General features: G+C 29.5%; 1 protein-coding gene and 1 long non-coding RNA gene across 2 annotated transcripts; one reads left to right on the top strand and one right to left on the bottom strand.

Moving 5' to 3' along the window:
- Positions 1 to 123: 123 nt before the first annotated feature.
- LOC108485095 (probable WRKY transcription factor 70) lies at positions 124 to 2,720 on the bottom strand. The gene is made up of 3 exons (XM_017788947.2): positions 2,234 to 2,720; positions 1,453 to 1,554; positions 124 to 642 (listed from the first exon to the last, which is right to left on the bottom strand). The coding sequence occupies exons 1-3, from the start codon at positions 2,572 to 2,574 to the stop codon at positions 258 to 260; spliced, it is 828 nt and encodes a 275-aa protein (XP_017644436.2). The 5' UTR covers positions 2,575 to 2,720; the 3' UTR covers positions 124 to 257.
- A 16,200-nt stretch (positions 2,721 to 18,920) lies between these two features.
- On the top strand, positions 18,921 to 21,011 carry LOC108483965 (uncharacterized). The gene is made up of 2 exons (XR_001871165.2): positions 18,921 to 19,407; positions 20,643 to 21,011. It is a non-coding gene; the product is annotated as an uncharacterized LOC108483965 (long non-coding RNA).
- Positions 21,012 to 21,366: the final 355 nt, after the last annotated feature.

Below are 21,366 nucleotides of genomic sequence, written 5' to 3'. Positions count from 1 at the left end.
TAGGCTATTAAAATGATGGAATTATTTTTTACTATTATAAAATATACAATTTAATTCTAACCTCTAAAAAATTGAAACTCTCCTTAGAAGACTCAAGTTTTAAATTTAAAAGGAAAAATAAAGTTTAATTTTTAAAATAAAAGAACTGATTATTCACTCAAGTACAGGGACTAACAACATAATTTGACCGTCGATTACATAATACAAATAGGGAACATGGCTTATAGTATTAACTGTACAAAAAAGCCAAAGTTTCACTAAGCAAAATCAGTGTCATCAAACAGCAAACCATTTTCAAGCTCAACAGGTTCTAAATCCAGACAAGTGATTTCAGTGCATGAATACATGTTGGACACCACATCAATTTCAAAACCAACACCACCCATCATTACATCCGTCCACATGGTCATCGAATCCAAATCCGTAACATCGCTTGGTGTCGTCGCTTGTTCCTCGGATTCGAGTTTTAATATCGGACTCGGACTGTCGATTCGTGGTGTAGCCATGGATGAGTACTGGTCTCTGCAAGTGTGGGTACCAATGTATGTGATGTGGTACATTTGGGCATCATCTTCCATTCTTTGAACTTGTTTGATAGCACTACAGCCTTGATCATGCTTGTGACTGCACCTGAAGTAACTCCTGTTGATCACAAATGGACCAAATTATAAGGAATAGTTTCAGGGACGAAGTTAGAATTTTATTTTTAGAGGATTAAAATTAAATTATAAAACTTTAAAAGGGTTAAAGTATAATTTTATCTTTATACATGCTTGTCATTTTAGAATTTTAAAAAGATTAAACTAAAATTTTTTCTATCTTTTTGAGAGTCAAAGTGAATTTTTATCATTAAATTAATGATTTTAAAAACTTCAAGGGACTACCCATTGGTGCCGTCCCTAAATAGCTTGGATTAGGAATTATTTAGCATTGTTGAAAAAGTTTGAGCTAAATAGCACCAAGAAGGTTTCTTCTAGTAGTTGTCGTTGCTTAAAAATATAATATCAAATTCAAACCCCACTTTGGCTTAAAAATTCATTTGTTTTAAGGAGAAACGTAATTTTCCACGATATCATTTATGGTTATTAACACGTAATTTTGGTAATTTTTTATCTTAAACTTCGAACCTAAAATTCTGAATCTTGAATTTCAAATTCAAACCCAAATCTCGAATCTTAAACTCAAACTTTGAATCTCAAACTCTGAACCTTGAATTTTGATCTCAAAACCGAATTCTGAATTATGAACACTGATCTTAAGTTGGGTTCAAGGTTCAAGTTTTGGATTAAAGTTCGGAACTCGAGATTCAAGTTTGAGTTTGAGATTTGAGTTCAAGTTAAGATTTTAAGGGATTCTAGTTGTATTTTTAATATCACATTAAACAAAATATCAAATGTTTGCTTTCATTAACTTTATGAGTAAATGAATGAGTGAAACAAAAAATGAGTTTACCTTGGATGTTTAGAATGTAAGATATTTTTTTGTCCATATTTTCTCCATGCATGCCCATCTTCTATTTTATCAGACACCACTATCTTTGTTTGAGCAAACCTCCTACAAAAATAACATCCAATTAATACCAAAAATAATTATGGAAGAATTAGTGCTATATTCTCATGAGTAGAAACACGATAATTAACCATTCTACCATATCTCGTGGTTAATATTTAAAATAAATTACGATAAAAATACTCAATTATAATTTTTTTTTATCATCCAATAATAAAAATATATAAAATGAACACTTAATTATTTAAGTCAATTAATGAAAAAAATACAAAATTAAATAAGGGTAAACTATAAAAGTAGTCACTTTTGTTTGAAATGTTACGTTTTATTCACTTACGTTATCGTTTTGTTATGAAGTAATTACTTTACGTTAAACTTCATTACCTCCCTAATAACAGTCTTACGTAGCAGTCCAAATGAGTTTTAAATTCTAACTTTAATGTCCAGTTGCTAGGATGAAAATAAATTTTTAATTAAATAAATTTAATTTAGACGGTCACATAAGACACTCAAGTTAACATTTAAAATCCATTTGAATTGCCACGTAGGACCGCCGTTACGGAGGTAACGGTGAATCACTTCGTATCAAAATAATAACTTAAGTGACTAAAATGTAATCTGATACAAATAAAAATGACTATTTTATAATTTACCCATAAATAACTAGGGGACAATTTATTTAATTATTTGGTTACCGGGGGAAAAAAAGAAGAATCTTTCTTACTTTCTCTTGTAACAGCCCCTCTTATCCTTAACGAATGCTGAAAGTGATCTCTTGCTGCTCTCACTAGAATCTTGAGACTTACAATCATCATTACAAGTTGCCTGATTCTGGGAAATCACTTCATCATGATGACCAGCTTCAGCTAGCATAGAAAGTGTTTGATTAAATGACCACAAGATCTTTTGCACAAGCTCCTCAGCTTGTTGAGGGGGCTTGTTGTTGTGGAGTACAATAACTTGAAGCTCAGTAGCACACTGTTGACCTTCCACAAGTTTTTGTATTACCCTTTTCTTGTTGCTTGATAGTGTTTCAGGTTCAGGCCATGGATAAAGAGTATCCATAGTTCTTATCACCCCCAGAAAAAAAAAAAAAAAAACTCTATGGCTTTTATTTGTTGCCTCACTCCCAGTCTTAGTAAGTGTATGTGTATATATATATATATATATATATATGTGTATGTAGGTGAAAGGAGCAGAAGAGATAAGATCATAAGAAGCCTTTAATAGAGGAGAAAAAAGGTACAAGAGATGAGAAATGAGGAAAGGGGGAAGAATGTCAAGGGAAATTGTAAGGAAAGGGTGTGTAATGCATTGATGAAGTTTAATTGCTGACAAAAGCAAAATGACGTTTAATCAATGATGGAAAGCTGATGTCAAACGTCTTCACTTTTTCCCTATTCTTCTTTTGTTGTATATGCAGGATTATAATTTTGCTATTAGATTTTGTAATTTATGTAAGTTATGAATTTAGATCTAGTATTTTCACCATAATTTAGTCATTGAAAGATTAGACAGAATCTACCAGTCCAAATCAAAGTTTCCAACAGTGAAAGGCCAGTTTTTACATTTTCATAATTTTAAAAGGGTAAATTATACTTAATGGTTCGAAGACGCTTGACACCATTCCGACCAGCAGCTAAACGGCCGTCCTGCGGATTACTACCGGAAAGAGAAAATATAGACACAGGAGATCCATCATCCTGGAAGAAAAACGTATTAAAAATAAGTGGATTCAAGTACAAGATCCAATGTGATTAAAGATTGAATTTGATTCGATGGTTAACAGTAAATGGAGAATTCAGAAAAAAGAATACCTTGTAAATGCCGCGAAAGTGAGACCAAGAAGCCTCCCCCTGATCCGCCCACCACTCCTTTCAAGAAATTGAACATCTTTTTCTCTTCGATTCTTCTGAATCAGAGATGATGATGATGATCATGGATTGGTCCGGTAAGGAAGAAAGGGAGAAAGGAGTGTGCCAATTTGTTTAAATTTCATTGGAGGGGTAATTTTGACAATTTCAATTTATTAATATTAATTTTAAATTACAATAATAATGTCCAGCAATTTTTGTTCCAATACAAGTACATATAGATGTACCACCAAAAGTGAACATACGAGGAGAATGTGGTGATGTTGAGAAAGTCTAATTCACCTTATAGTGTGGAGACTTAGAGGAGATAAGTGTGCAAGGATGTTAAAAGTGCAAAAGTGAATATTGAAGACAATATAAAGGTTAGAATGCTTGAGGATCAATCATTTCTTCATCGTGTTGTGACATATTTAATGTAGAGGTTCTATGCTTTGAGATGTTGCCATTATTGCAAAGCGCATAGGGAGAATACTCGTGATGGAACTTATTATGTCATTCCTTTTAAATGACAGTATAGAGTTGTTACATTCAAGTGAGATTTGGAAGCCTAAAAGTCACGTTCTCAATAGAAGAATAGTTACCTTGAAGAATGATTGACTTGTTCATAGAAGTGGGTAGGCAAGACCGTCTTGGAAGGAACAAATAGTTTATTTGCAAAGATAAGCAACCAAGATTTTCTGAGGAGAATAGGAGGTAAGATGTAAGTAGGCCACTTGAAACATTGATAACCTGGCGACCTTCCAGACAGTAGAGAGCGAAAGAGTTATTCACGGGTGTCTTTCTGATCATTCCTCATGTTGCCAAGTGCCTAAAGGAGGAGGGGGTATAAAAAATGCATTGCCGTCGAAGACTTGAACGAATGGTCTTGACAAGGAAATCTAGGCGTGTTGGAATGGTTCTTGAGTAAACCAATATAGTTATGGCAATATTCGAATCACTCGATAAATTCTAAACCAATTTGTTTCAAATGGAGCAAATTGATTTTGAAAAGTGATGCAAGGTAGGGTGAATTTTCTTTTGGATAATGTGTATAGAATGATTATGGTAATTGTTTATTTCACTACACTCTACCTCGTCTCATTATATGAAATAATCATTTTATCTTCGTGTGTATATATATAACTATTAAAAAGAAAAAAATGTAATGATGTGTTGTAGAAAATACTCATATGTTTTATACTTAAATAATTTTTGAATAAATATATTTAAATATTTACTTACTTTTAAAAAGATTAAATATATTAAAGATAAGTAACAAAATTAAATTGAAGAAGAACAAGGTGGTGGGACGGAAATACATACATTCAACATATATGGAGATAGTTGTGGTTTTAACTGCATTTAATGAGGGGATAAAAATGTAATTTCATTGAAAACACTTTCTCTAAAGCCAAAAGGTACAAATTGTCTTTTAGAATTGAGATAAAATCTAAGTTTAAAATCAAGCTTTGGTTTAAAAAACTGCTTATTTACCATTTTTTTTTGTTTTTAAATTATGGTTTGAGTTAGAAAATATTTTCCAACCTCAACAGTAAAAAATAACGGTAAGCCCACCGGTATATATTATTTTGATAAAAATTCATCATATATTATATATACATGCAAATATATCTCAATTAGATCCATATAAATATATTTATATGTAAATATAAATTTTAAAATTATTAATTAGGTTCAATAATTTAATTCAATAGCTTTTAATTTTAAATATAATTATAGAAAAAATAAAGTGTTTAAGATAAAAAAAATTAAAAATTAATTTAAAATATCAAAATTTTGTACCGACTGGTACGGACCGGTACAAACCAATATTAATCGAAACGAATTAAAACATATCGAAATGGTTGAAATACACCAAATTTTGATTGAAACAAAATAAAAATCATTTGGTACTGATTTAAAATCGAAATGGTACATACTAACTGATAAGACAGATATGATATCAATTACCATGGATACAAGAGTAGAGACAGAAGATTTTGGAGATGTTGGTCATCCAAGAGACGTTGGATCCAGATGGATAATTTGATTCACAAATTACATAAGTGCATGCACTTAGGGACTGCCTCATAGCTATAGAGACATTGTAATTGGGTGGCTTGATGGTGTAGTGATGTCCTTTGAGGAAGTGCATGTCCTTAGAACACATTTTTCCCACCTACAATTTTTCATGTAATTCTAGTGGAGAATAGGATAGCTTTTGAATTTTTTTTTTCCATATTCTATTATATATATTTTAGATTTTTTAATAATTATTTATAATTATTTTGATTTTTTATGAAATTGGATAAATGATTACAATTCATTATATATAAAAAAATATTTATATGTCACGTCAATTTACTACTACGATCAAATCAATCAACTGGCAGTTTTCGCCAACAGAAAAGGTCAATTAATTTTGTTACATCACTAAGATTTAATTGGATGCACTTCTTTTTTTAAGAGTTTTCTTGACCCTTTAGCATAAATTATATAATATACATAACATAATATAACTTATTATATACATAGAAAATGGATCGGGTCAAGCAGCTTGGACCCTGAATGTTTAAGGTCAAGCTCAATTCATATTTTAAACAAGTTTAATGTTTTTCTTTGTCCAAATTTATTTTTTGAACCTAATATTTTTATCCATATCTTTCTAAATTTTGAATCAACCTTTAAGTTTAATCTAATAACCTGACTCATGAATAAGTTTAACACAAATACATCAAAATTTATAATTAAAAACATTCTAAAAAAAAAACTCTAAAGTGCCCTTGCCCCTATTTAAAGCTTTTACAATTGGAATTTAGGTGTAAAAATTCCGAATGTCATCCTACGAGTAAATTCTCTCAAAAAGTTATTTTTTAATAATAAAAATTATCGGATTAGTCTGTATTTTCTAAAGATTATGGGATTAGATTAAAATAACGAAAATACTAGTGAATTTGCAGAAAAATGCTTCCAGCTAGAAGCATTTTCAACATATTGGCAGAAAAACGTTTCTAGCTGGTAGCGCTTTCTGCCACATTAAGTAAAAAAATTTACAACTGAAAGCTCTTTTTGCCACATCAGTAGAATAGCTTCAAACTGGAAACTTTTTTGGTCAATACGCTAAAACACTTTCAGATGAAAATGTTTTCATTATTTTGATCTAATTTTATAATTTTTCAAAAAAGAAAACCTAATCCAATAACAGAAATTCAACCCAATTGAAATCCACGTCTGATATATGCAAATTTACTTTTGTTTTGATGATGAAACTAGTTTTGTCCTTTTTATTGCAGCAAAAAAAAGTCTGTGCTCTATCTTTTTCCATTTACTGTCTGACCCACATGTCTCATTCTCAGCTTTTGTTTGTTCATTTAATTTCCAAAGAAATCCCCAAAAGAATTTAATTTCCCTATTAAAAGTTTGAAAACTCATATTTTTCAGGGACCCATGCCGTTGATATAACATGCAAACCAAACAAAAGAGAACCTTACCTTTTTTTCCTTAGGGTTGTAATCGAGCCAAACTATCGAGCTTGCTCAGATTTTGTTGATTAAAACTTGACTCGGGTTTAAATGGATATTATTAAGGATGAAGTTGAGGCAAGCACTCAGTCCAAAAAATGAGTTTATTTTTTTGTCTAATTTTAAAAAATAAAATAAAATAAAATTAGACTTAACCCGTCTCGTCTACACTTGATTTTTTAAAATTAATTTTATTTAAAGTTATTTTTCAAAAAAATAACACATGAAATACACTAAAAATTAAATATAAATTTTAAAATTTTATATCTTGAGTTGGGTTATAAAATTTAAAATTTTCATGATTGAATTTTCCTATCATATTTGAAATTTCATATTTTTAAAAAAAATTGTTTTAATTTTGTTAAATGTAACTTGATTGTTGTTAAACTCAATAATAAATAATAAATTAAGCCTAAAATTTATATTTATTTTTAAATGTAATGATAATTTCTTGGAGGTGGTTTTGATAAAAAGTTGTTAAAGTTATCTTATTTTAATATATTTCTTAAGAACTTCAAACTGAAGTATTTTAAAACTATTTATTAATTTTAAATATTAAATTTTATAATTATGAAAATATATTAAAATGCTAAATATAGTATCCAAAATGACACTAAACTAATTAATTTTTAAATCAAAAGTAGTTCAATATATGGTTTTTATTCTAATCACGTTAATTTTGTTAAATCAAATATCGTAGGTTCACTTTTGACAATAATAACGTGACAGTAATCTTTTATAATAATTCAAATAAACATTGCTAAATTATTATTATTTAAGATGTAGTTCAATATATTTTAAATTAATTTTAAATTTAATAATAATGTGAGTGATGCAATAATAATTAAAAAACATGACAAGTAATTCAATATTGTTTTAAAATATAAAATATATAATTAAACTTGGGAAATAAAAAAAAGGGGAAAACAAGGAGGGGTTATGTTGCAATATTTCCAATCTTTTTTTGTTGGGTGATTTTAGCCATTTGTTGGCCGGCACCACACCCACAAAAAAGTTATTTTTTAATCAGATAAAGGGTTCTAGCCATCAGTGTCCCAACACCCCAAATTTTTTTTCAAAAAAATACATGGGTGCCGACCATCTAGTGTCCAAAACCTCAATAATTATTTTTTTAATAAAAAAAGTGGTGTCAGCCATCTGTTTTTCATAACTCAATTTTACTGTTTTTTTTAGGTCATTTGGGCGAATGTTTTTGAACCAAGGTTATTTTTTTCAATATTATTTTTTGGGTTAAATGGGTAAAATAGCCTTCTTTTGTTGTATATGCAGGATTATAATTTTGCCATTAGATCTTGTAATTTATGTAAGTTGTGAATTTAGTATTTTCACTTTGATTTAGTCATTGAAAGATTAGACATAATCCTACCGATCTAAATCAAAGTTTCCAACAATGAATGTAATGGCCAATTTTCAGTGAAATCAGAATAGTAGTTTGTGGACCACAAATATAAGGTCATAAAATTTATTTTAATATTATTTTAATATCTACAGCGTGTTAGAATTATGGTATAAAAATTTTGTTAAGAAATTTTACCGTCTGTATGCTCAATTTGTGAAAAATGATTAAATCACGTAAAGTACGAAAGTTGGGTTCTATTAGCAAAAGGTGTTAAATAGCTATAGAACTTTAAAGTGGAGGTCATTATTTGGTAATTAGACCACTAATTGAGATAGTGGATGTGCATGACATGATATTTATGAAAATTTTAAAGTTAGGTAAGGGTAATTAAGTAATTAGTCAATTAATGATAAAAATAAAATAAAACAAAATACTCATCTTCCTCACACATATACCAACCGAAAATTTCAGCATAGAGGAGCCATAGAATCTTGAAAATTTTTCTTAAGAAAAGCCATTGCATGTAAGTGAAATTGGTGTTCATTTTTGTTGATTTTTATGTTTTTGGAATCGTTGTTGCTTAACCTAGCTAATTAAGGGATTAATTTGCAAAATGGTTAAAAGTTTAGGGTTTTACCATGAGAGCATGCTAGTTGTTTTTGGAGTTTAATAGAAGAAAATAAATCTTTGTTGTTAGTTAAACAACTTTTGTAAATAGATTTTTAATGAAATTGTCAAATAGGGGCAAAATAGTAATTTTATCATAACATGAATTTTGGATTAAATTGAATGGATTGAGAATTAAATTAATTAAATTTGATTATTTAGATCAAGAAAAGCCACGTTCAGAATTAGATCGATGCAAAGATAAAGTAATGGATTTATCGGTCGATTTTCTTCGTACTAATTCGAAGTAAGTTCGTATGTTAATAAGCATTAAATTATATGTGTTTTAAATGTTTTTTTTTATAATTGTAATGACATGACTCTACGGAAATACTCGACAAAGATTCGACAACTTATGGATTGGATTTCAATTGAACCTTAGGAATAAATAGGATACAAATGACATGTCATTAAGGGTTACCGTGTTTTGGGTGCTGGTCTCATACGTCCTACCAGTGGCTGAGTTTCTGGCATGTGTTGCGGTTACTTTACAGCTTGTGTGAGCAGCATCTACGTCTTGACTGACAGCTTGTGTGAGCAGACCCAGTGATGGCTCGAGAGTGAGCATCTATATGAGATATGAGATAGAGGTGGTTTTGACCACATATTGGCACTTAGTGTGCGAGATACCCGAGTATCCTATAGTATTCCAAATGGTTCAACGGGTACAGTGATGATTTAAGATTACATAAGTTCTATTCGAACTAGTACAAGTATTTATGTGAAATACGAGAAGTGATTTATATTTTATATATAAATACATGGCTAACATGATTACGATTGTGTGATAAGATTTAGTCCAAATTAAGTTGCATCTATGCTTTTATTTTTGTTTACCTAAATTGTGGATGATTTGGTGAGTTGTATTTATTAGTCATACGTACTTACTAAGCTTAATTGCTTACTCTGTTTTAATTTCTACGTTTTATAGTGATCGGAAGCTCGCTCTATTTGAAAGTTGTCGGAGATCTTGTCTCACTATCAAACTCTTATTTTGGTACTTTGGACTTTATATTTTGGGTTAAATGGCATGTAGGTATTTTGGCTAATGTGGCCTATATGTTTTGATATGTAAATAGGTGTAAATGGCCATATGATATGTTGTGTATAATTGCTATGTGAATGCTTTGTTTTGTGAATTGGTATTTAAGGTACCGAATGGTTGAAATTGAGAATGTATATGTATGCTAAGTTAGGCACAATACCTCATATATGAGCTTGACCATTTAGGTATATTTTGGAAGTATATTTAATATGTTTTAAAGTGGTCATTTGTTTTGCTTATAGATATCATGTTGTATGTGTGGATATTACATTATATAAATTTGATATTGGTTGGTTTTGAGTGCCTATTTATGTTATGGTTATATGTAAATTGATATGTGTAGGTTGGTACCAATATGGGTGAGGAATATGGCTTAGAAAATGGCCTATTTTTGTCTACACGGGCGTGTGTCTTAGTGGTGTGTGACACATGGCCAGGTGACACGACCGTGTGTCCCCTGATAGTGCTTTAGAAACCAAGTCAGTAGTTTCACGCGGCCAAGCAAACGAGCGTATGAGGCCAATTCGAAAGGTACACGGCCTTGTACATGGGCGTGTGGTTGGCCGTGTAACCCAAGTCAGTGAGTTACACTGGGTTGGACACTGGCTGGGACACAACCGTGTGTCCCCATTTCGAATGCCCACAAGGCCTGAAACACGGGCGTGTCTCTTGGCCGTGTGAGACACACGGCCTGGTCACACGGGCATGTGTCCCCTGCACTTTGAAAAATTTCAATGTTTTTCTAAAAAATTCCTTGAGTACTCAGTTTAGTCTCGAACTACTTTTAATGTCTATTTGGGGCCTTGAAGGCTCATATTAGGGACTGTATGAATGTATTTGAATGATAATTGATTATAAAATGTATGATTGTTTAAGATATAAGTCTGGTAATACTCCGTAACCCTGTTCCGGCGTCGAATACTGGTTAGGGGTGTTACAGTGAAATGTCATTTTTATATTTTCATAATTTTAAAAGGATAAATTATACTTAATGTCATTAAACTATTATTAAGTTTTACGTTTAGGTTACTCAACTTCAAAAAGTTACAAAAATGGTTATTGAACTATCCAAAAGTTTTTATTTGAGTCACTGGGCTGTTAAGGCATTCTTTATTCGCATTGTCTATACTAACCAAAAGCTCTTCTTCCTCTTCTTTTCTACGGTTAAGTTATTTTTCATGAAACAACTTTGAATATTACAAATTTGTAAACCAAAATCCAAACAGCTTTCTTCTCCTCTTTTCGACACTGACCATCAAATCGACTTGGATCTAAGGTATGTTCTTCTACTCGTCAATGGGTACTTATCCACTGTACAAATCATCGAATTGTCGTTTGGAGCTCATTAGTTAGACTTTTTTTTTTAAAAAAAAAGCTTGATAACCCAGTGACTTAAATAAAAACTTTCAAATAATCCAATGACTTAGATGAAAACTTTTGAATAGTTTTACTAACCATTTTATAACTTTTTGAAGTTGAGTAACCAAAACGTAAAATAACTAATAGTTTAGTGACCTTGGATGTACTTTACCCATTTTAAAACTTTAATCCTGACTAAATTGTATCTATCAAATAGGTTGAAATATGCTCCAAGTCCTTGTACTCTTCATACATTTGGAATTTAGTCCCTCTATATTTAAAGTTTAAAAATTCAAGTTCAATTGTCAACACCATTAAAGTTATTTTTTTTGTCAAATTCACTAGTGAGAAGTTTTGAAATAAAAAAACTACTCACTTAGTAGCCATGTACCAAAATACATGGCATTGTAATGAACTTGAATTTAACAGAAGAATTTTAAGAGTGCTTGCAATTAGACCTGAATTTTGAAATATGAAAAGTAAATGAACTAAATTCCTTTAAAAAAAGTATGACTAATTTTAAATGTACGAAGAGTATAGGGGCTTAAAGCTTATTTAACCTATTAAATATTACTGCATGTGTAATATTTTACCAACTTACTATTTCCACATATTACTAAAAAAATTAGTTAATAGATTTAACGACTATCGTTTTCGTTAAGATTTAAAATTTCAAAATTTCAAAAAATATAGCAACTGAACTAAATCTATAACTTTATGTAATATTCAAGACTAATAGTAGAATATAACCAAACAAATTTAACTACTATCGTTTGGTCAAGACTAAAATTTAAAATTTAAAAAAAAGATTAAAATTGACCAATTTAAAAAGTATATAAACTAAAGATGATCAGATTAAAATACGAATACTAAATCTATAACTTACGCAAACGTAACAAAATTTGATCAATCATAATTTGCAAAAACCGTAATAAAAAAATAAAAAATAAAAAAGCTGGAATCTAATAACCATAATGCAGCTTAACTATCAATTTAATGGAGACTTAAAAGGCAAATATTTTATCTTGATATTTCGGGGGGACCATTTGTCTTTTTGCACTTACTTTTGTTTGATGTTTGAAAGTATGGGACCCAAAATAATTCTATTTCAAGTCATGCTTCTATTTTAAAATAAGTATAGAAAAATCATATGTTTGTATTTAATATTCGAAATTTTTTTATACAAAACTTAAAATTATCTATAGTCTCTCCCTAACCCTTAAATGGGAAGATAATGCAATTTAGCGCACTAAAATCCATGTTTTTCTGCACTGGCAACAATACTGATGCCAACTTTACTTTGAGGCAGTGGTACTTCTTGTTATATACTATTAATTAGATTGAATATTTTTACTGACAAGTGATTAAAAGAAGTAAAGGTGAATTTTTCTTTCAAGTATTTGGATCAAATTCAAATTTCAAAGTTGACATTATTAGGAGGGTTTTACTTGAATATTACTCTTGATCCAAACTAGACTAGGCTCATACTCTAAAACAGATAAAGACATTTAGTCCTATAAAAAAAAGTTAAGAGTGAATTTTTTATGGAATTTAATTAATTAGAGTGATTATAATGCAACAAATAGTAAAGAAATTGTTAGCTCTAAAAGATCAACTCGAAATCGTCGATAAGGAGGTTGAATTGGCCTTTGAGAAATTTTGGTGGAAACAATTAAAAATATGCAACAAAGAATATAAGGATTTATAATGAGTCTGCCCCAATTGCCTACTTCACTACCTTAGCTTACTACATTTAAGGATTTCTCAAATTCAATAATTTGGTAACCTTTGAGGGCAATATTTAACCTTACAATCTCTTTTAAGATTTATCCCCCAAATCTTAAAATATAACCAAAACCTTAAGAATTAATCCTCTCTCAAAAAGAAACAAATAAGCAAACAAAGAAATAATCCTTACAAGATTAGGATGATTGTCAATTAAACACAAATACAAAGAAGAGCACTTGAGCTAAATGAATACAATGAAGGCTCACAAGTGCTTACAAGAAAAGGTATGAAAGAATTAATCTCTAAGTTGTTTTGATTGATCTTTAAGCTTTGCACATGTCTCTTGTTATTGCTAAACCTTTGGAAGATATTTATACCATTTAATTGATTTTCAACTGTTGTGGTTGTTGTAGAAGTGAATATAGTTGTTGAAGATGAAATACCAGGTCATTAATTTCACCTGCAGTAACGAGTATCGATACATGCTAAAAGGGTATCGATATTTTTTGTAATTAATGTTGATTTTAGTGACCGTTGAAGAAGAAACATCGATACCTGGGAGATTTATCTTGTAGAATATCGATACCGGACCGATACCTAACAAAGGTTACAAATTCCAAAATGCCAATTTGGTATCGATTAACAGAGGAGTATCGATATCTTGTAGAATATTGATACTTAGGAAAAAAGTATCGATACTTTTTGTCTTAGAGCAATTCTAACTAGTTTGAAAATGATTAAAACATATTTGAAAAAGTTTGACTCAGTTGAAACCATTTAAACTTGATTTTATCCAAACATATTATCCAATAAGGCTTAGTTTAATAAAACTTTAGTAAAATTATGGTTTTAGTCTTTAAATTAAATCTCAAATCGAGATTTAATCTTTATAATTGACATAATTTATTTTCTCTCCTTTTACAATGTTATTAGTTATTTATTAAAAGCATCATTTTCATACTAGTATTTTAATTAAGATAGGTAATTGTTGGTAATAAACTCGTGTAAGCAACGAACAAGAACGAATAAGAGAAAAGGAAAAATTGAATAAAGAGGACACACAAATATTTACGTGGAAAAACTCCTCAAAAGAAGATAAAAAATTACGGGAAAAGATAATTTCACTAAATCGACAAAAACAAAGAGTATAAAGATGGAGATAAAAACTAAATCCCAAAACCCGAAAATAAGAACTCTCAAAACTTAAACACAAAATTCTCTGAAAGCTTATAGAAACTAATACTTAAATGTGTTATGGATTATTCTTTCTAGGGTTATAGAAGACCTAATTATAGTCTAAATTCATAGGTCAAATAATATTAAAATAATCTACATTAATCAGAGTTTGAGTGAAAAATTAAAAAAGTATTTAACTGAAAAAAGTAAAGCCGAAAAAATTGAAAAACACGTTGCCACGTTGCAGCGTGACTTTCTTCTCGTCGTGAAAAAGTATGGTCACATTGTCAGGATAAAACTTATCTTTTCATCGTGACATGAATTACTAGTTGATACGAAGAGCTCACACACTGAAATATGAACCATACTCCATACTAATGACTAAGTAATGATTTATAATAATAATAAAAAACAAAATTTAAATTACATCAAATCAAAATATAAAAACTATATTTTAAATTTAAGGTACAAAACCATAAAAATTCAAGGTAAAAGAACTTTATACAAAAGAACTTTAAAATATTATATTAGGATAATGGTTTCCAAGGTAGATGTAAATGGATTATTGGTTCAATGGAATTAAATAATATACTTTAAAATAATGATTGAAGGTGCCCGTGAAGAATGAGCCATGCCTTCAACAATAATTAAACATATCTTTGTTAGATTGATTTGTCAAAAAAAAAATAGCTTTGAAGATTCCACTCAAATTTGAGTAAATTTGGGTAAAATATTAAATTTGAATAAAATTAATTTTAAATAATAAAACAGATGATGTCATACATGATTATAAATAGATATATATATTTAAAATACATGAGAGATCAGTAGATGTTTGGTCTTAATTGTATGACACGTAGCTTTTGCTTTTGCTTTTTTGGGGGGACATGAGGTCACTAAAGAAAAGACTAGAGATAAAAGAGGAAGGAAGAAAAGCTAGGAATGACAAAAAGGTCTAATTTCGTTCTCAGTCCCTATATTCTTTACTTGTTTGAAATTTAATCTATTTATTTTTTAATAAAAGGTCAAATTTTATTGCTAACTCCTCAAGACATCGATTATTACGACATCATGTGTTAAAAAATACGTTGTATAAAGTAGATAGTCTGGTACTAAAAATTTAATCCTTCTACTTTTAATTTCAAAAACCAATTTGCTCTCTTTTTAATTTTAATGGTTGAAGTCCAATCGATAACTTCATGAAAAAACTTTAGGTAAATTAGATTACGTAGCATTTAAAAATAAAATTACTCACGGGATCAACCTGTTTGAAGCCACGTAGAAGTCATGTAAGTAAAAAAAAAAAAAGTGATGTTCACTCCGTTTTTCTGAATAGTGCTAAAAAATCTTACAACTCCAAAATCTAATTAGAAACCTTACGACCCTAAATTCAACATTTTTATTTGCTTATTTGACATTCCACATGTGTAATATTGGAGTAAATTTCTTTATTTTAAAGTAGTACATAATCCAATTTATTAGAAGTCCTTCGACTATATTGTTCAAATTCAAGTATTAAATCAAAAGAGTGCAGTGACTAAATTTAGTGGCGAAGTTAGGGGGCTAGCAGGATCTCTGATCTCTTAAAATGGAAAAATTTTCATTTAGGCCCATTTAAAATTGTAAAAGACAAAAATGTCCTCATAATAATATAATTTATTTATACATATAAGGGTATTTTCATAATTTTGTTAACTAATTTCATAATCGATTGATCAATAACACTAACTCAATTAGGGTTTCAACATGAATATATATTATTCATCGAAGATGAATTTTTTTCCTTTAAAGAAAAATTATAAAATGTAATTACCAAACATTAATTTTTTCCTTTCTTTTTCTTTCAAACATATCTCATTATATATTAAATATATATATATATATATATATATTAGTAGGAAGGAGTCTAAGGATAATTTAATAATTTTATCTGTGTTCTGTGGAGTATACGTTGTATTTCAACATAAATAGTGTGTGATGTCACAGCGAGGAAGAAGCGTCTTCTCGATGATGCGACCACCACGCACGACCAGTAGATTCGCCATGTCCTAACGACGCGATGAAGGATGTCCCGATGTGGCGACGTATTCCCAAAGCTTCTTGATTTTGTTCTTACGGTTAAACTCTGATTTCTTTTTCTAATTAAACTCTGATTATTCTAGGGATGTTATAGTCAAATTTGTACATGAAATTTAGCTTATAAATAAATACTTTTCTACTCTAGAAAGATTTAACCCATCACACGTTTAGGTATTAGCTTTTACAAACTTTCAAAGAATTTTATGTTTAAGTTTTAAGGGTTTTTATTTACAAGTTTAGTTTTTATCTCCATCTTTGTACTATTCGCTTTTGTCAATTTAGTGAAATAATTTTTACTCGTAATTTTTTATCTTCTTCGTAAGGGTTTCACTACAAAAAAATTGTATGTTCGATCTTTTCAATTTTTTTGTTACTTTTATTTTTTTGTTGCTTACACGGGTTTATCCCCGACATTATCAAAAGCAAAAAAAAAAAAAAAGAAGTTATATTTAAAAAGTGTTAAAAAATGCATTTTGAAAGCAGCTAAAAGCTTTTTTTTTTTTCTTAAGTTTTGGATGATAAAAGCTCTTTATTGACTTATATGTTTTTGTCGTTAAAAAAGTAATTTTCAAAAGTAAAAAAAAAGGAAAAAGAAAAGTTAAATACTCTTTTAATATGATTTTCACATCAGAATGTTTTACCTTTTTAACATTATTGTTTACTATAAAACACAACTTTTTGACCTAAAAATTATGCCAAAAGCAGTATCAAATGCAAAAAAAGGCTTAAAATGTTTTCTTTTTTTGGTCAAAGATGAGTCATCGCTAACTAATTCTAAGTTAGCATGATTAGTCATGGTTAATCACCGCTTTAATATTAACTTAAAAAGGATTTAAAAAAAAATCTTCAAAGAGTAGACTCGATTTACGTAATAGATTTACATTTGAGAGTATAATTTAATGTGAAGAAAGATTAAAACCTTTATAACGTTCGTTCTAAGATAGTATCACCTTAATTTTTAATATTTTTATTAAATTTTTTAGTGTCTAATCAGTATGGAGTCGAAATTCTTTTTGAGGATCGAAATTAAATTGTATTTTTATGATAATAAAATATAATTTTACTATTTTAATAGTCTATATCTTTATTATTTTTAAATAATTAAATTAAAATTTTATTATTTTTATGGGTTAAAATATAATTTTACTATTATTAATTTAAGATTTTATAAATTATAAATAGTGTAAATAAAAAGGCCCTGGCCTCTGCAGCTGCTTCTAATTAACCTAAATTATTCTAGATTTGATGGCTCCATAATTCTACCGATTATGAGGAAGATTACCTCAATCTAAAGTGATGTCAAAATAATTATAAATTTAAATAAATATCAAAATATCAACAATTAACTAAATTTCGACAATAAAATCAATCAAAAATAGTAACAAAGATAATTACAAAATCAAAAAATAAATAAAATAAACATACAATTAAAAATCATATAAAAATAATCTCATGGCAAAATTTCAAGCAAAATTAAAATAAATAAATAAACAATTAAAAGCGAATTGAAAACCAATTAAATTATAAAATATAATAATTATTTTAAAAAGAAATTTTGAAAATTTTAATTGTAAAAAATAAACAAAATCAAATCAAATCAAATAAAGTAAAATAAACTAAACTAAAAAAGCTTAATTTTTAGATTTCAAAACAACGTGAAACTAAATCGGATTATGTATCGAATTATTTGTCCAGATCAGAAGGCTCATCTGAAAAGTAGGAAGGTTTGGGCTAAAATATAAGCCTAATAAATGAACTTGAATAAAAAAAAATAAGACTCATTTTTCAAATGGGCCGAGCCTCAGGTAGGATTTTTTGTCCAATCGACTGGAATCAATTCTTTTGTTGTTGTTTTGCTATTATTTCGCTATTATATTACTATTGTTTTGTTGTTATTGTTCGGATATTGCATAATTGTTATTTTATTGTTAATTTTGTTATTGTTTTAGAGACATTTACTTGTTAAGTTGCAACTATCTTGATGTTATTTATGTATAGACTTTTTTTTTAATGTATTTCTAATTTATGGGAAACATTTATTTTAATGTTTTTATTATATTTGATGTATTATATTTTTTAAACTTGTTTTTAAATAAAAAATAACTCAAAAGAATTAATACAAATAGACCGAGCTTGAGTTTAATATTTTTAATATGGACTAGATTTAGATAAAATTGTAGACCCATTTTTAAGTCGGACCTAAGACTAGAAAACAAACCTAAAATTTTACAATAATCTGACCCGACCCATTATCAAACCTATGTGAAACCAAAAGCGATGTTAAATGTAAAATAAAGTTTTGTTTTTTTAAGTCAAGATGAGTAGTTTCATACGTGGGATCGATACAAAAAGGAGATTATGGAGATTACGGAGATTATGTAAAATAAAAATAAGTAACAAAATAGAGATATTAATTACTCTTAATAGGAAGAAAATGAGTTAATATGATTTTTAGTCCTTAAATTTGACAATTAGGTAAATTTTGCATTTATATTATTATTTTTTGTTGCCGTATCTACTGAAGTGAGCCCAATGTAATCTTTCGTATTTGGTAGGCCCATTAAGGTCGTAGACATTAGCCACAAGTTTTAAAACTACTCCATACTAGAACGAACCCTCAGCCTCTGGTTAAGGAAGTTAAGAGATACTCTTGCCGGTGGACTTAGTTGCCAAGTTCAAGTACTATAATTGTCAAGTTTAGGGACTAAAAGTTATATTAACCCTAAAGAAAAAGTAAAAGAGGGGAGGTGACATGGAAAAAAGAGATTGGACTCGGGTGTCAAGCTGATATCCACCGTTGATGAGAAAATCAGAGAATCAATCGTAGGGTCCAAAACAATCCCTAGACAAAGATTGAAAGCGAGCAAGCCTTGAAATGTAAAACTTCCAACATTTGACATTAGCTCAGATACGGATCATCATTTACTTCAAAAAAAAAAAAAAAAGTTAGGGTTTTAATTTGAAATCGGATTCGGTAGAGATTAAGCAATGGCTGGAGAAAGGGCCTTGTTCAAGTTCCTTAAGCCTGGGCAACGTCTACAGCCCGCCGACGTTCAAGCTGCCGCCATGTGGGGCGTCGCTGCCACTACCGGCGCTCTTTGGCTCATTCAGGTTTCTTTTCTTTTTTTTTCAATCATTTTTTCTTTATTGCTATTAGATCCATAGAAAAATCGATTTCATTGTTTATCATCGGATTTCCCCTTCTATATGTTTTAAATTATTTTTTTGGATCTGTCTCCGTGTTTAGCTTACCTTGAAATTTAGACCTTGGAATAAATCTTTGCTTCTATTGAAGCTAAATAGTAGAAGTATGATTAAAAAAAAAAATCCATTTTTCGCCCATACTAGTGTAAAATGAGAAACTGGACCTTAGAAGATTCAAAACTCCAGCTTTAAAGAGCCTCGGTTCAATATGTTCCAAATATGGCCTTTTTTTTTTAATGAATTGATAATGTTTTCTCAATCATCTTGTATTTTTGGAATAATAGAAACATTTCCCCCCTTAACAAATAACATAAAAGTTTAATTTTAGGCTTTTAAATCTAGGTATGTTTTAGTTTAATGGGTTTGTGATTGAACATAGATTGCTTTAAAACACTCTTGTAGTTCAACTTTTTTCCTTTTTGAATTTTGAATTGGTTCAGAACTGTTTAATGTCATTATATACTTCTGCCCGTTTTCGCTTTTTATACTTTTAACTAATGCTCAGTTTTTTTCTCCTCATGGAAGTCTCTTGTGCCTACGTTTTGTTGTCCTTTTTCATGCAACACCATTGTCTCTCCAAAAGCATCATCTATGATATCATGGTTCCGATTAGATGTTAATCTGTTTGTTTAGGTTTTTTGTATGCATAGTGTCATGATCCTAGGGAGAGGTCATAAATCTCACAATGGTTGTATACTAGAATTGGTCTTGGGATTTAAGTGTTTACAGCAGTTTAACTTGTGAGGCACCTTTTGTGGAAAAATTGAGGCCCACTGAGTTGAAGTGGACAATACTTTGTAGGTTTCTGTGGACCACAACACACAGCTTCCCCTCTAAAACACTTGTAAACATCTTATCTATAAAGACTTAAAAAGGGTTATATATGATTGGTTTACATTTGTGAATGTATGTTCTATAAAGGTTGTAGTTTGAGCTTGATTTAAACAATCGGTCAATTAAATGAAACTCATTGAGATGTGATATTTGGTTGATTAATTAAGTGGTTGGTTGTTTTATGAGGGGGAGAACTTGGTGTGCAGAGTTGTGCCTGTCGTTGAAGCTGTGATTAGAGATTGCAGTTGTTTGACAAGTTTGTGAATCATTAGCTAATGTTTGAAAACTTTTCATTCCAATTTCGGCAGCCTTTTGATTGGTTGAAGAAGACCTTTCTGGAGAAACCAGAGTCGGAGTAGAAGCAAATGGGACATCTTGCAACTCATTGCGGTTTTGTTTATCGGGTTTGCTGATGAACAAATCATGGAAAGAATAAAAATAATAATGTAGTAAGTGTAATTTTTTGTGGTTTATTGTTAAGAGAACAAGCCTCTTTACTTTTGGTATCAATTACTGGGAAGTTTTGAACCTTTCACCTTCAGTTTGAACTGTTGTCTCATTTCTACTTGAGTTTATGAATTCATGCATTCATAAAGAGGTTTAGTTGAGATTCTGATTGGAATGTAAATCAAAAGGGAAATGAATGGTATAAATAATTGAATTAAACATTATTGAAATTCAGATGCTTATTTTAGCAACTCATGATGTTTGAATGGAGTTAATGTTTTTCTAGGTAGTAAGTTAGAGTTCATGTTCTCTATCTAGTAATGAGAAAACTACAAAATATATTTTTTTGCATTGAAAGAGCAAGTTGTTGGATGAATGTTGCGGAAGCTTTGGTTTTGTGGGGAGTTAATATACTATTTGGCAGTTAAGTTTGGCTTCAATTTTCAAATTGGTGCTTGAATTTTTTTTTTCCAATTTGGTACATGAGTTTGGCCACAATGTTCATTTTGGTACCTGAGTTGAGTTTGGCTTCAATCTTCAATTTGGCACCTAAATTCTTTTTGTCCCAACTTGGTACATGAGTTT

Source organism: Gossypium arboreum, chromosome 6 (assembly GCF_025698485.1).
Source record: "Gossypium arboreum isolate Shixiya-1 chromosome 6, ASM2569848v2, whole genome shotgun sequence".
Taxonomy (NCBI): Eukaryota; Viridiplantae; Streptophyta; class Magnoliopsida; order Malvales; family Malvaceae; genus Gossypium; species Gossypium arboreum.
Note: the sequence above shows the minus strand (reverse complement) of the source record. Positions and strands in the feature narration are given on the sequence as shown.

What these genes read in the sequence shown, in the direction of transcription:
- LOC108485095 (XM_017788947.2), bottom strand. Translation starts at nt 2,574, where the DNA reads ATGGATACTCTTTATCCATGGCCTGAACCTGAAACACTATCAAGCAAC. An exon ending in AGGGGCTGTTACAAGAGAAA is followed by an intron (nt 1,555 to 2,233) that starts GTAAGAAAGATT and finishes TTATTTTTGTAG; the next exon opens with GAGGTTTGCTCAAACAAAGA. An exon ending in TTACATTCTAAACATCCAAG is followed by an intron (nt 643 to 1,452) that starts GTAAACTCATTT and finishes TGTGATCAACAG; the next exon opens with GAGTTACTTCAGGTGCAGTC.